The sequence below is a fragment of the Mus caroli genome, chromosome 2 (genome assembly GCF_900094665.2).
Source record: "Mus caroli chromosome 2, CAROLI_EIJ_v1.1, whole genome shotgun sequence".
NCBI lineage: Eukaryota > Metazoa > Chordata > Mammalia > Rodentia > Muridae > Mus > Mus caroli.
Genome location: NC_034571.1, coordinates 79,386,560 through 79,399,131, shown reverse-complemented (window position 1 = coordinate 79,399,131; position 12,572 = coordinate 79,386,560). Strand labels below are relative to the sequence as shown.

The 12,572-nt window shown below is 45.4% G+C and overlaps 1 protein-coding gene across 1 annotated transcript; it reads left to right on the top strand.

Annotated features, from left to right (window-relative positions):
* Positions 1-454: 454 nt before the first annotated feature.
* Positions 455-11,064, top strand: Lrrc55 (leucine rich repeat containing 55). The gene is made up of 3 exons (XM_021156848.2): positions 455-764; positions 1,667-3,193; positions 6,977-11,064. The coding sequence occupies exons 2-3, from the start codon at positions 2,494-2,496 to the stop codon at positions 7,210-7,212; spliced, it is 936 nt and encodes a 311-aa protein (XP_021012507.1). The 5' UTR covers positions 455-764; positions 1,667-2,493; the 3' UTR covers positions 7,213-11,064.
* Positions 11,065-12,572: the final 1,508 nt, after the last annotated feature.

Sequence of the window (12,572 nt, the reverse complement as noted above, 5' to 3'; positions counted from 1 at the left end):
CCTCTCCCCATTTTATGCCTTCTCTTGTATCCCTGTGGAGTGAGATGCACTTAAGCTCTCCATGTTCCATCTAAGATTTCAGACCAATGCTCTATCCTTTCCTAGAGAGCTCTCTTGCCTTCTCTCCATTGCCTGCTCTTCTGCCCTAATCCCTGTTCTGGGGCTGCCTACCCTCCTCTCCTTTCTTCCCCTTGCCCTACCCACTAGGACCCTGAGGGTGGCTGTAAATTCACCAGGAGTACTTCATTCTCTCTTCTCATCTTGGTGGGGTCTATAGTCAGTTCCCCCTGTTGCTCAGAGATGTGGAGGCAGTTGCTAAGAGACAGTGAAACGTCATTACCTGGCCCTCGAGGAAAAAAAGGGGAGTGAAAGAGAGAGAGGAGGAGAGAAGGATGGAGGGAGGGGGAGAGCCAGAGAGAGAGAGGAGGGAGGGGAAGACCTGGCTCTGGCGGAAGCCACACACCAAGGCAGCCTCGGCACCAGCTGAGTTTCCCAAGAGGCATTCAGATTCTGTGAACTTTCTAAGCATCCTCTCTCAAATTTCCTTTCAGCGTAAAAGAAGGGGCACAGGGACCACAGGACAGGAAACCGCAGAAGATGCTGGCCTGGGATCCAGGAGACATGGAAGAGGAGAGTCGGGGGAGGGGAAGAGCCGGATAGGCAATCTGTTCGGAAGCTAGCAAGCAAAGGAGCGGGGGATTCCAGGATGAGGGAGGCAGAGCCGTTCGTCCGCGTAAGATTGATGTCTGTGTCCTTGGAACAGAGTGAGTAGTCTCCTGAGGGCCCGTGGGAGTATAGCAGAAGACCCTGAAGCTAAGAAAAATTAGTCTGTATAAGGGGGTGCCGGGGTGATTTCCCAGGGGGTGAGACTGAAGCTACGAAGCAGTGGGGAGCTGGGTGGGGAAATGACCGAGCGACTGGATAAAGGGGTGGGGGTTGTGGGGGCAAATGAGGACAGCAGGTGAGTAAAAGAAAAGCTGAAGCCACAGAGAGTGAGGGATGAGCAGCGGGGTGAGGCCCTGGGTGGGATGAGGTTCTCCATCTCTTTGCCAGACCAAGTATGTGTGTGGGCTTAAGCAGGAGGCTGGGAGCTGGAGAGTAGAACATAAAAGGATGCTGGGGTTAGGGCTGTGCTGTGGTGTAAAAGATGCCGGGGCACACTTGGGTAGGGAATGTGTGTAGAAAGAAGCTGGGAGGGGGGGACAGTGAAAGTATGTGTGAATGTGTGTGTGTGTGTGTGTGTGTGTATGTGTGTGTAAGAAAGAGATGGGGGGAGGAGGCTGAAAAAGTGGATATGAGGGGTGTGCAAACTGCCAGAGCTTAGATGCATGTTTTTCTTGGGGAGTTTTTCAGGGTGGGGTATTTGGTGCTCACGAGGGTGGAGCTATGAGCAATAGAAGAAAATGCACCCAACTCCGGACAGAAACCTAGGAGAAGGATTTCGGGTCAGACGGATGCGGTTAGTAGGTGGGTGTAGACTGGGTTCTGAGCTCACTGTGGTCCTCATCTGAAAGATAGTGAGCAAAGAACTTTGTGGTTGGGGACAGATAGGTTCAAAGAAGAAAGAAGAGTAAAGTAATGAGGAGTGAAGACAAAGGAACCAGGCAAGGGGGCAGGGATGTAAGGACACTAGATTTCTTTGCCTGAATGCTTTTCTTGTTGACAGAGTGACTTCTGCCTCCGCCTGCTGAGTGCACAGCTGAGCATGGTGACAGCTTGAAGACATAGATAATGCTTTTCTAACTAACCCCTACCTGTGCCTCCAGACTCATGGTGTTTTCCACATTCAGTGGTCCAGACAGTAGGTGTCACTTGGAACTCACCCCTCTCTGGGAAGCAAAGAGCATCCCTTGAGAATCCAGAGGCCACTGAGACTGAATGTTCAGGCTTCTAGGAGACCCATGGGAACATACTTCTCCCCCATCCTAAATCTCTGGCCCCAGGTCTCTTGTGAACTCATGCCCACTGGGCCACCAGGAGAAATGGCCTCTGGGACCTTGAATATTGGAGATCAAGGTGCTGTTCTGACTTCCTAATCAGTCCCAGACCTAGGACAGGGCTTAAATTTTCTTAGATGAAGTGCCAGGACCTTTAAAGGGCACCTTTCATCTCCCTCACATCCTTCCCTGCCCCACCCACCTGTCAGACAGCACAAGAGGAAGCATCCAGCAGGCATGGGTGACAGAAGCACAAAAGATCTACAGGGACCCTTCCAGGACCTGCTGACAGCTGCTCCAGCTCCATCCTTGTTCCCCTAGTTTCTTAAGCTTTGATCATCCTTTCAGACCCTGGGGTACCTCAACTGGGTCCTTGCTCCCCAGGGTCTACAAAGGGACATCCTATGAATCTTAGGAAGTCCTTGGGTGTTGAGAGGCTCTCAAGGAAGTGCTGAGCCATGATAGCACCCTCGCAGAAGCCCCACCTTCCAGACTCAGGCCTCTAATGTAGCAGCATCCCTGTAACTTGACTGTTGGACCTAGGGACACTGCTCTCATGGGCTCCCTACAGCACTGCTGCTGCCAGCTGCCAAAGATGGGTGACACCTGGGCCCAACTTCCCTGGCCCGGGCCTCCCCACTCAGCCTTGTTGCTGGTCTTCTTCCTCTTGGCAGCTGGGGTGATGCACTCTGATGCGGGTACCAGTTGCCCAGTCCTTTGTACATGTCGTAACCAAGTAGTGGACTGCAGCAACCAGCGGCTGTTCTCCGTACCCCCGGACTTGCCAATGGACACCCGCAACCTCAGCCTAGCCCACAATCGCATTGCAGCTGTACCGCCAGGCTATCTCACATGCTACATGGAACTCCGCGTGCTGGATTTGCGAAACAACTCCTTGATGGAGCTGCCCCCTGGCCTCTTTCTCCACGCCAAGCGCTTAGCACACCTGGATCTAAGCTACAACAACCTCAGCCACGTGCCAGCTGACATGTTCCGGGAAGCTCATGGACTGGTACATATCGACCTGAGCCACAACCCCTGGCTGCGGAGGGTGCACCCCCAGGCCTTCCAGGGCCTTGTGCATCTCAGAGACCTGGACCTCAGCTATGGCGGCTTGGCTTTTCTGAGCCTTGAAGCCCTTGAGGGCCTCCCAGGGCTGGTGACCCTACAGATCGGGGGTAACCCATGGGTATGTGGCTGCACCATGGAGCCCTTGCTGAAGTGGCTGCGGAATCGGATACAGCGCTGTACAGCGGGTAAGAGAGATGACTGGACAGGTCACCAGGCAGAAGGTCTCTGGGAGTAATAGTAATAATAATAATAATAACAACAATAATAATAATAATAATAGTGATAGTACTATGTGCCATCTCTTGTTCAACAAGTATTTGTTGAACATATGAGACACATGCTAAGTGCTAAAGAAGTTCATTTGCTAAACAATCAGAGGTCCCTTGCCTGTATGATGCCTATGGTCATAGAGAGAAAGACACACAGTAAGCAGTATGGTAGAAGCAATTGGTAGTATTTGTTGACCTTCTGCGATGAGCTGAGTGCCTTGGCATACATTATCTCAATGAGTCCCCATTTTTATTATCCCCATTTCACAGGTGAAAAAAATGAGAAATAGAACCTCTAAGAAGGCTTTCCCCAGAGCCGTTCCCTTAGAAACTAGCTGAGCCAGAGATAAAAACACATTCATTTGACTTCTACACTACTCTAACTCTTGTCAGTGCTGAGAAAACTCAAAGAAACAATCATGACTAATCCTATTTATTTTAGTACTTACTATGTGCTAGTCCTTATTCTAAGCATATTTCATGTGTCGGCTCCTTCTATCCTCATAAAAACCCTGATGAGGAGGAAACAGAAGTATAGGAAAATTTAGTAGCTTGGTCAAAATTACACAGCTACAGGGTGTTGGAGTGAGGATTCAAATCCTGGCAGTCTGGCTGTTCTCTACTCATCCTATCAAGAATCAGATCCTGAACTACGTAAGCCAAACTCTGAGCTGGCCATGCAGCCTTAGCAGAGTCTTCAAGGTTTATGCATGGGTTTGGCATCTGGGGAGAGGGCCTGAAATGAGACAGTTAGACTGGAGAGTCCCAACCAAAGTGGACTGAGTCCTGAAAGAGCCAGTGTAACAGAGGTTTGATGGACCCTGCTCTCACCCAGTGTCACTGAAGCCGATAGGCAAGACAGTTTAGCCATGGCCCCAGCCACCAATTCACTTATGGTTTAGCACCAAGCCTTGGCCCCTGGTGTCAGAACAGTAGGAGTAGCTGGCGTCCCATCCCAGGGATTCCCTAGAACCTAAAGTTCAGCATATTTAGGGGGAGAAAAAGAAATAGTGCTGAATGAGGCAAGAGGGAAAGGACTGAGTGGGGAGTCCAGGACCAAAATAACTTAGGGGGGCTGTGGGTCACGATTTCAGTGTTTCTGCAGAGCTGTGGGAGGAAATTCTCCAGTACCAAAATAGCTGGAGGCTGAGATGGGGTGATGGTGGGGGCTAGGATGGGGAAGCTGCCTAGAGCCATCTCCCTACCAACCCAATGTCTCTGAAAGCTGTGCCTCCCTCCTTCTTGTCACTATCAACACAAAGAGCCTTCTGGGACACTCAACCCTCACTACTGTAGAGATAGATACCTCTTCTGCTGTGATCTGTGATTCCCTGGCTGCCCCCCACAGAAGGCCTGGCTGCCTCAGAGAAGACATTTCCTATAATTGTAGACTTATACATCAGTTCAGGCAAAGGATCTGAGCTCTTTAGCAGAAGAGAGAGAGGCCCCAGTTCCCATACGTGAAGGCTTATCCATCGGTGCAGGCAAGGGACTCAACCCTCCAGGAGACAGGGGAACTGCAAGTCCCATTAGCACAGCCTGAGACATCACTGCAGGTGAGGTACTTAAGCTCCAGAGAACCATGGTGGTCCTCAAGCCCCCATCCTTCTCCACACAGGAATGGTTATGGTTCATTTTAAAAGCCAAAGCTTGCCACAGTAGGTAGAACTGGATGATGTCACCCCTCTAGACAATTTTGTATCACTTCCTTTCTTTGCTCTATGTGAGAGTCTCCTATTATCTATGCTAGGAGGCAGGATTCAAACATAGACTAGAGAGAGCTACTGGGATACAATCTGATTTCAAGATTGGTCTCTGGACTCACCAGAGAACTTTGTCAGCCCATAGCTTCCCATCCTGTGGGGTATCTGTGTGCCCTCAGCCTCCTCTAGCTGGCCTGCATTGTCCCACTGAAACTTTAAAGTATAAACAATCAACTCTGGAAGTTAATTATCTTCTAGTTTCCAGCAGAGAGGTTCCTGTAAGTCAACTCTGGACATGACCAGAACCTAGTCAGAGTCTAGGGTCCCATGCAAACAGACTACTGGGATTGGAAAAGATTGCATCTTTATCCCCAACATAAATGAACACACATACACACATACACACCTACACATACACACATACTTACACACACATACACACAAACACCTTTTAGAATGATAATATTTATGCATATCCATCTGTCAAAAGGATTAAGCCTATCACTTTGTTCTTTGCCCTAAAAAAAATTGCATAATGAAAAGATAGCATTGTATACTCTGTACCCTGTAATTTTAAAGCCTCACATTGACTTGCTTGGAAAATTTGGATTGGATTATTCTCTTCTTATAAAGGTGACACGTGAGAGACAGAAAGGAAAAAGATAAACAGGATTTGCTGAAGGTTAGAGAACAATTCATATTACATTCTTACCAAGGGCATATGGCGTTACTCTGATGCTACTGCCCAGATTTCTAGTTGAAACTGCCCCCAAATGCCATACTTTACTTCCAAGACAGACTATGATTAGACCACTGATAACCATCATGCATTTACTGAAGTAATCATAAAGGACAGTTCCACAATGCTGGGAAAGCCAGGCCACTAAAGGAGCAGCTCCTGTCCACAGATGTCTGTGTATAGAATATGACCCTCCAGTCGACACTTGAGAGACCCAACTATGATTGTTATAAAAGGCACGCATGTCACCTAATGCTTTTTACGCATCAGAAATGATTATGTGCTTTAACTCTCTGAATCCTGATCACAGTACCAGAAGGCAGATATGATTATTGCCACTTGACAGATGAAAACAAGAAACAAAAAGCAAAATACAGAGAGACTAAATATCCACAATCACACAAGTGATAAGAGGCAGGAGAGATTCACACTCAGGTGATATGGCTGCTCTAGAGGCTACACTGTTGATGTTGTAGTCGGTATATCTGGAAAAAAACACAGAGTTAGGTGAAGTGTCTCATTCATTTAAGAAAGATCCACTGAGTGCTTACTATGAAGGGATGCTGTTCTGTTCTGCTACTGTGGAAGAAGCCAATCTTCAAGGGAAGAAAGACAGTAATAAAACTGTCAGGCAAAGACACCATAGGGAAAAATAAAGCAGAGTTGTTTTAATAGGGCCTGTAAGAGAAGCAGGCATGGGGTGCTCCCAAGAAAAGGCATCACTAAGCAGGTTGCATTGGATAAAGTCACAAAGGAAGTGCAAGAGTGGGCTACACAGAGATATAGATTAGAAACTCTATCACAAGGGGCAAATACAGACGTACTCCCTAAGAAGAGACATACGTAGGGCCATGGAGGAATGATAGAGACATGTGTCTCTGGAGCAGAATGAAAAAGCAAAATTAAGGACTGGGAAAGTGTCCTTGTTCCCCTAAAGGGGTTGTTGGCTTGCTCTCTGCACAAAGGAATGTATGGGGCAGAGAGTAAACATATCCAGACTCTAGCCTTCATGTCTCACAAAAGTTCTAGATCCACCACTAGGGGTAACTATAAGACTTCACAAATGCTAAGCTCCATGAGTAGTAAATTTTTACACCTACAAAACTAGGCAAAAAGAGCTTTGAGGCTTATTGATGATATGTATGTTTGAGGCACATAGAAGAGACTCGGCAACTCTCTGGAAGCAGGTTAGTGGGAGGCTTTTCCATCCCGTCCTCTCCCACAGAAGTCTCACCCTAACCCATCTTTGTGTTGCAGATTCTCAGCTGGCTGAGTGTCGGGGACCCCCTGAAGTTGAGGGTGCCCCCCTCTTTTCACTCACTGAAGAGAGCTTCAAGGCCTGCCACCTGACTCTGACCCTGGATGATTACCTCTTCATTGCATTTGTGGGCTTTGTGGTCTCCATCGCTTCTGTAGCCACCAACTTCCTCCTGGGCATCACGGCAAACTGTTGTCACCGTTGGAGCAAGGCCAATGAAGAAGAAGAGATTTGACACAGGTGCCTCTCATCCCTCCATGCTGCTGCCACTGCTGCTGACTGCTGGACACCCTGTATCACAGTGCCCTGGCCATCTCCATCATAGCTCAAACAAGGTTGGAAAGCTAACTTTGTATGAGCATCCATCCACTTTGGGCCAAGCACTGTGCTAGCAACTGGGAATGAAAGACAAATTCAATCCGGTCCTTGCCCTTGAGGTACTTACTTCTAATAAAGGAAAACAATTCTAAAACATCCTCTTATGACAAAATGCAAATACTCTGAGCATAGAGTGAGAGAAGTCAAGTGGAGGGTCCATCATCTGTGCCTCACAAAGTCCAAGAAGAATTGAAGGTAGTAGATCTGCTAAGTAGATAGGGAAGGGTGGACATAGCAAATGATAGGACCTTGTATGCAGGTCGTGTTAAGAGCAGCAGACCTTGTGGCCTAAGTACATAGAAGAGGTATGTGCAAAAGTAAAGCTCTCCCTCTGACACCCAATTTTTCAGTTCCCACTTCTGCCTGCCACTGTCCTCTAGGAGTGAGATAGCCTCCATGCCAGACACCTTGACCTTCTCCCATTAGCAGAAAGGGGAGTGAAAGGACCTTCCAGCGACTTCCCAATTGCAGTCTAGTTGTGAGGCAATCACCCTCAGCGCCCTTCCTCCTATCCCTGTCTCTGCTTCTGACTTAAGCCTTGTCTTCAAAGAAAAGGCAGGAAGCCTCACAAGGAGGCAGCAAAAGTCTTGGCACCCTGGGACCCCAATTTATGTGACTGTTCTTTCCATGGTGCTCACACCAAAGGAACTCACCAGGAAAGTGCACTGTAGGGTGCAGATCCTAGCATGGCAGTAACCCGGGCAGGAGGACAAAGCCACCACATTCATACCCACAGGATGGTATGTCTTCTCTCCTTAGTAACTTGTTCATTGGAGCATAAAGAAAGAATAGCTATTAATTGCTAGTTCTTGCTAGTGTTGGGCAGTATAAGCTCCCTCCTCCGACATTCCTTTCACACATACAACAGCCCTTTTGGGGGATTTATTGTTCCCATTTGGCAGATGAGGTCATCAGGCTCAGAGAAGGTAGCATGCCTGCTATGTCATGTTCAAGATAAAATCAGTATTCTTCATCACAATTCTTTCTAAAGCTATGAAAATTCAAGTTCAAGCCACACTAATGAAGTTGCTGATAAGGACCAGGCACTCCTCTGGGCATGGTTCTATTTGCTGATTCATCTCTTGCTATTCTTTACTGCCAGATAGTCTTTATCATTCCCACTTTCCAGTTGAATTCATTGTGGAGAGCTGGGATGCTTATCCAAATTATCTGCATGAACAAAGAGTATGACAGGTGACTCCTCTGAGGAAATATGAATCTAATCAGTCAGAAGCCAAGGACTCTGTGGGAAACATAATGCTCACCGTCTTTGTCATCATCTTCATTTTCCTCATCCATGTCACCTGCTTCATCATGATCTTCCCTGTCTCCTTGGGCACTGGAAAGTCTAGGATGCTTCTTTTGTATTCTCCTCCTGTGTGGGAACCAAATCAAAATGATGTCCTGGAGAATGGAAAGTAGAGGCTAAAGGTTGGGTATGCCTTCAGCCTAAGACTGGACTCAGTTCTGTCAGGGTTCTCTTTCCAGTGCTTCCTTGGGTACCTGGTGGAAGAGAATGTCCTGGAAGCCTGCATAGCAGGACCCCAGAATTCAGCACTCATTATAACAATAATAATCACAAAAAAAACAATAAAAGGCAGTAAAACCCAGCTGTGCACAGACTATGCTCCCAGTGGGGCAACTCCAGCCTCTGAAACAGAGGCACCACAAGTGACATCTAAACAGAAGACGCCACCTTAACAGTATATGAGCACAGCATTAGAACTGGTGGCTGTGATGTCTTTTTTTTTTTTTAATCAGATCTTTGGAAAACAGGAGACGTACCTCTACTGTGTTGTGTTGCAAGAGAAACTGAAGGATCTGAGAAAATGATAGGTGAGAACCCCTGTACAGGAGATGGGGAGATCCATCTGGGTAGGTCCAGTCCTGTTAGCAAGGCTGGCTTAGGTAAGAAAATTAAACAAGAGCTTTCTATCTTGGCTCCAACCCTAGCAAGCATCCATCATACACCCTACCACCCGGCTGACTTACAATGAATGCATGGGGAAGGGGAACGTGTCATAATCCAACCCATCTGCATTGATCTAATCAGCCAAAAGAGACCCTGGAAGCTTTCCCCCTCACTCTTGCTTTCAATGCCTAGGCCACAGCTCTGCTCCTAGGAAATATGACATAGAACTATGCCCTGCTCTCCCTGACCACTCAACTGTGGCCAACAATGGTAGACTCCAGCTAGTCTCCACAAGCTAAGCTTCTTGCCTAAAGTGTTTTTGGAAAGGAACTTTTAGAAATAGTATTCCTGATTTTAAAAAAAATCATTTAACTTTCCTTAGAAGAACACCATGCTCACTGATAGTAATCTCCTGGACACCACTGTTTACTGAATTATAGTTACCATATTTTAAGATCTACTACTCTGTTTTACATAGAATTAGAACAAGACAAGACACCAAATGCCTCTTGAGATCAAATGTTCTTTTGAGTGGCACAATTTGATCTCCATTAATGGCGAAGACTTCTAAGCAAGCTATATCAAGACAATGTTTCTCCAGCTTCTAAAAGGTCCCCAGTTAACTAAGGCACAAGAAGAGGAACATTCAGCCTCCACACGAACATGGGATTCTAATGCCACCACCACCAGTTCAGGCTTTCAGAATTAAGTGTCTCGAAATAGTCTAATAATCCTTGCGACAAATGTTTACATGTCCTGGTGAGGACAAGCCCATTATGATGTTTCCATGAAGTTTTGTTCAATTTTTTCCACACTGGCTAATGTGGGATCATTTGTTTGTCTATATGTGTATCTATGGTTCATTTATGTTGGTTGTCTACTGACTTGGAGAATATTCCTTTAGAACTTGGGTTCTAATCTCTAACACAGTCCACTCAGTTATCAAGTTGATAAACAAATATGCACCCTGTCCATGTGTCTAGCTGCTCAGGAAATATGAAAAGAGCCAATGCTATAGTGGAAACAATCTAATAAGATCCTGGCTCCTCCCTACTTTCCTCTGTCCTCCTCTATCCTCTAGAGACTTGTACCTATCACAGAAGTTTTCTTTATACTGTGTTTGAAGATATCAGGTCATAAGTAACCAACAAGCTTATGCTGGTCAAGGGCTAGCCAATAAAATTCTTTTCAGAAAAGATCCCACATATGCACCACACCATTCTGGACCATGCCCCTCTGGTTGTCCTCTAGATACCACCTTCTTTTCCATTTTCACCAGGATTTCCATGGAAACTTGAAGAAATACATTGCCCAGAGATGCTATGGAGTTTCATGGTCTCAGTTAGGGGCTTGATGTAATTGTATTTGAAGTGATCAGGACATGAATCTCATCCTAACCTTTGAAAAAGGTCGAGAGCTCCATTTTCTCCACGCACATACTTGCCACCATTCTTTCCAGCTGTAGAAGAGCACAAAAAAATAACTTTGTTCATTCCTCCAAGCTAGGGAACCTTGTCTTGTTTTGTATACTCCAGAAGGAGGCAAAAGGAAGTAAAGGACCTTTTGTAAATCGTGGCACTGGTTGGGAGTTGGGTCCATAGACCTCTCAGTATTCCTAAGCCCTGATGTCTGGTGGTGGGAGGGTTAGGGGAGGAATTGGGACAATGGCAACCTTTGTATGGAAATTATTTTATAACCATGCACTTTTGTAACTGTGAAGAATTTTTCATAAACGCACATTAATAATAAAAAAGTGTATAGTTTAACGAATTTTTCTAAAGAGTTGTGAAGAGGATGGGGGGAGCAGAAAAGGAGAGATAGAAGGGAGCTAGGCAGAATCAAAAGAATGTGTGCCAAAATATACACACAAAAGGTCTATGGGGAGGTAGTCGATGGGACTAATTAGGAGATGTGCCAGGCGTGGAGGGGCATGTGTGGGAGGAGAAGACACATCGCAGAGGCCTATTTCTACCAAGCAAAAAAAGTACATGTATTTCTTTATGCACATACCCCTGTGTGTAGGCATATTTTGGTATCTGAAATTAAACAAAGCAGGCAGCATATGTTTTAGATATGTTGGTGTTTGCAGTTTGGGTCATCCATAAAACATGCCAAGGCAAGTCGGAGTACTTGCCTAATTAGCATCACTGAAAAGCATGTGCTAGGGAAATGGCCCATGCCAACAACATGGATAAAAAAGATAGGAACTTGGATATACAGGTAAATTTACTATATGACAGCTGTTGTGCAAAGCACTATATGTGGATTCATCCATTCTCAAAAACCTAAGATAAAAGCTAAGTGCAGGGGTACACACCTATAATCTCAGCACTCACAGTCATGAGTTCAAAGATAGCTACGTAATGAGATCCTAAAAAAAAAAAAAAAAAAAATGAGAATGGGTGGGTAGGGAAGTGGTGGGGGGAGGGTATGGGGGACTTTTGGGATAGCATTGGAAATGTAATTAAGGAAAATACGTAATAAAAAATAATTAAAAAAAAGAAAAGAAAAAGCTAAGTTCTATTATCTTAACAACACTATATATAAGGAGACTGAGATGTAGCAAATGAATAATCACATAGCATATGTAACTAGCATGAGTAGATATGGGTTTAGAAAGTGACATATTGCATGTGACTACTGACTTCCTAGGATAAGAAAAACAAGAATTTTAAGGAGTTGCAGTCTTAGTCAGAAGTAAGCTTTCACTCACAAAAGTCCCCTATTATTGTTCTCCCCTCAGTATGCATCAAGGATCATTTCCAAGATGCCCCCTCTTGCATAACAAATTCCATGGTTACTGAATCCCTTATATATATCCTTCCTTTATATCTTAAGTCATCTTTAGATTATCTGTAAAGCCTAATACAGTATAAACTCTGCATAAATAGTCACTATGATGTATTGTTCATAGAATGATAGGAAAAATCTATACAGTATTCAGTACAGAAGCAACTAAGTTTTTAATATCTTTGATCCTTAGTTGGTCAAGTCTGTAGATGAGAAACATGGTTCTAGAGAACACCAACTCTACAGGGTGGAAGAAAATTGAAAAGCATAGACTGACTTAGCAGGTACAGGTGCTTGTCACAAAGAGTGAGGATCTAAGTTTGATCCCTAAGAACCCACATAATGGTGGAAAGAGAGAACTGACTTCTACAAATTATTCTTTGACTTCCATATGCATTTGTGTGTGTGTGTGTGTGTGTAGACAGACAGATAGATACAAATAAAGAAATGGATAGATGATAGATAGATAGATAGATAGATAGATAGATAGATAGATAGATACTAGGTAGATAGAT

Bases quoted from the DNA above. Each gene is read 5' to 3' on its own strand.
- Lrrc55 (XM_021156848.2), top strand. From the start codon at position 2,494: ATGGGCTCCCTACAGCACTGCTGCTGCCAGCTGCCAAAGATGGGTGAC. The intron at 3,194-6,976 runs GTAAGAGAGATG...TTTGTGTTGCAG, and splicing joins GATACAGCGCTGTACAGCGG to ATTCTCAGCTGGCTGAGTGT.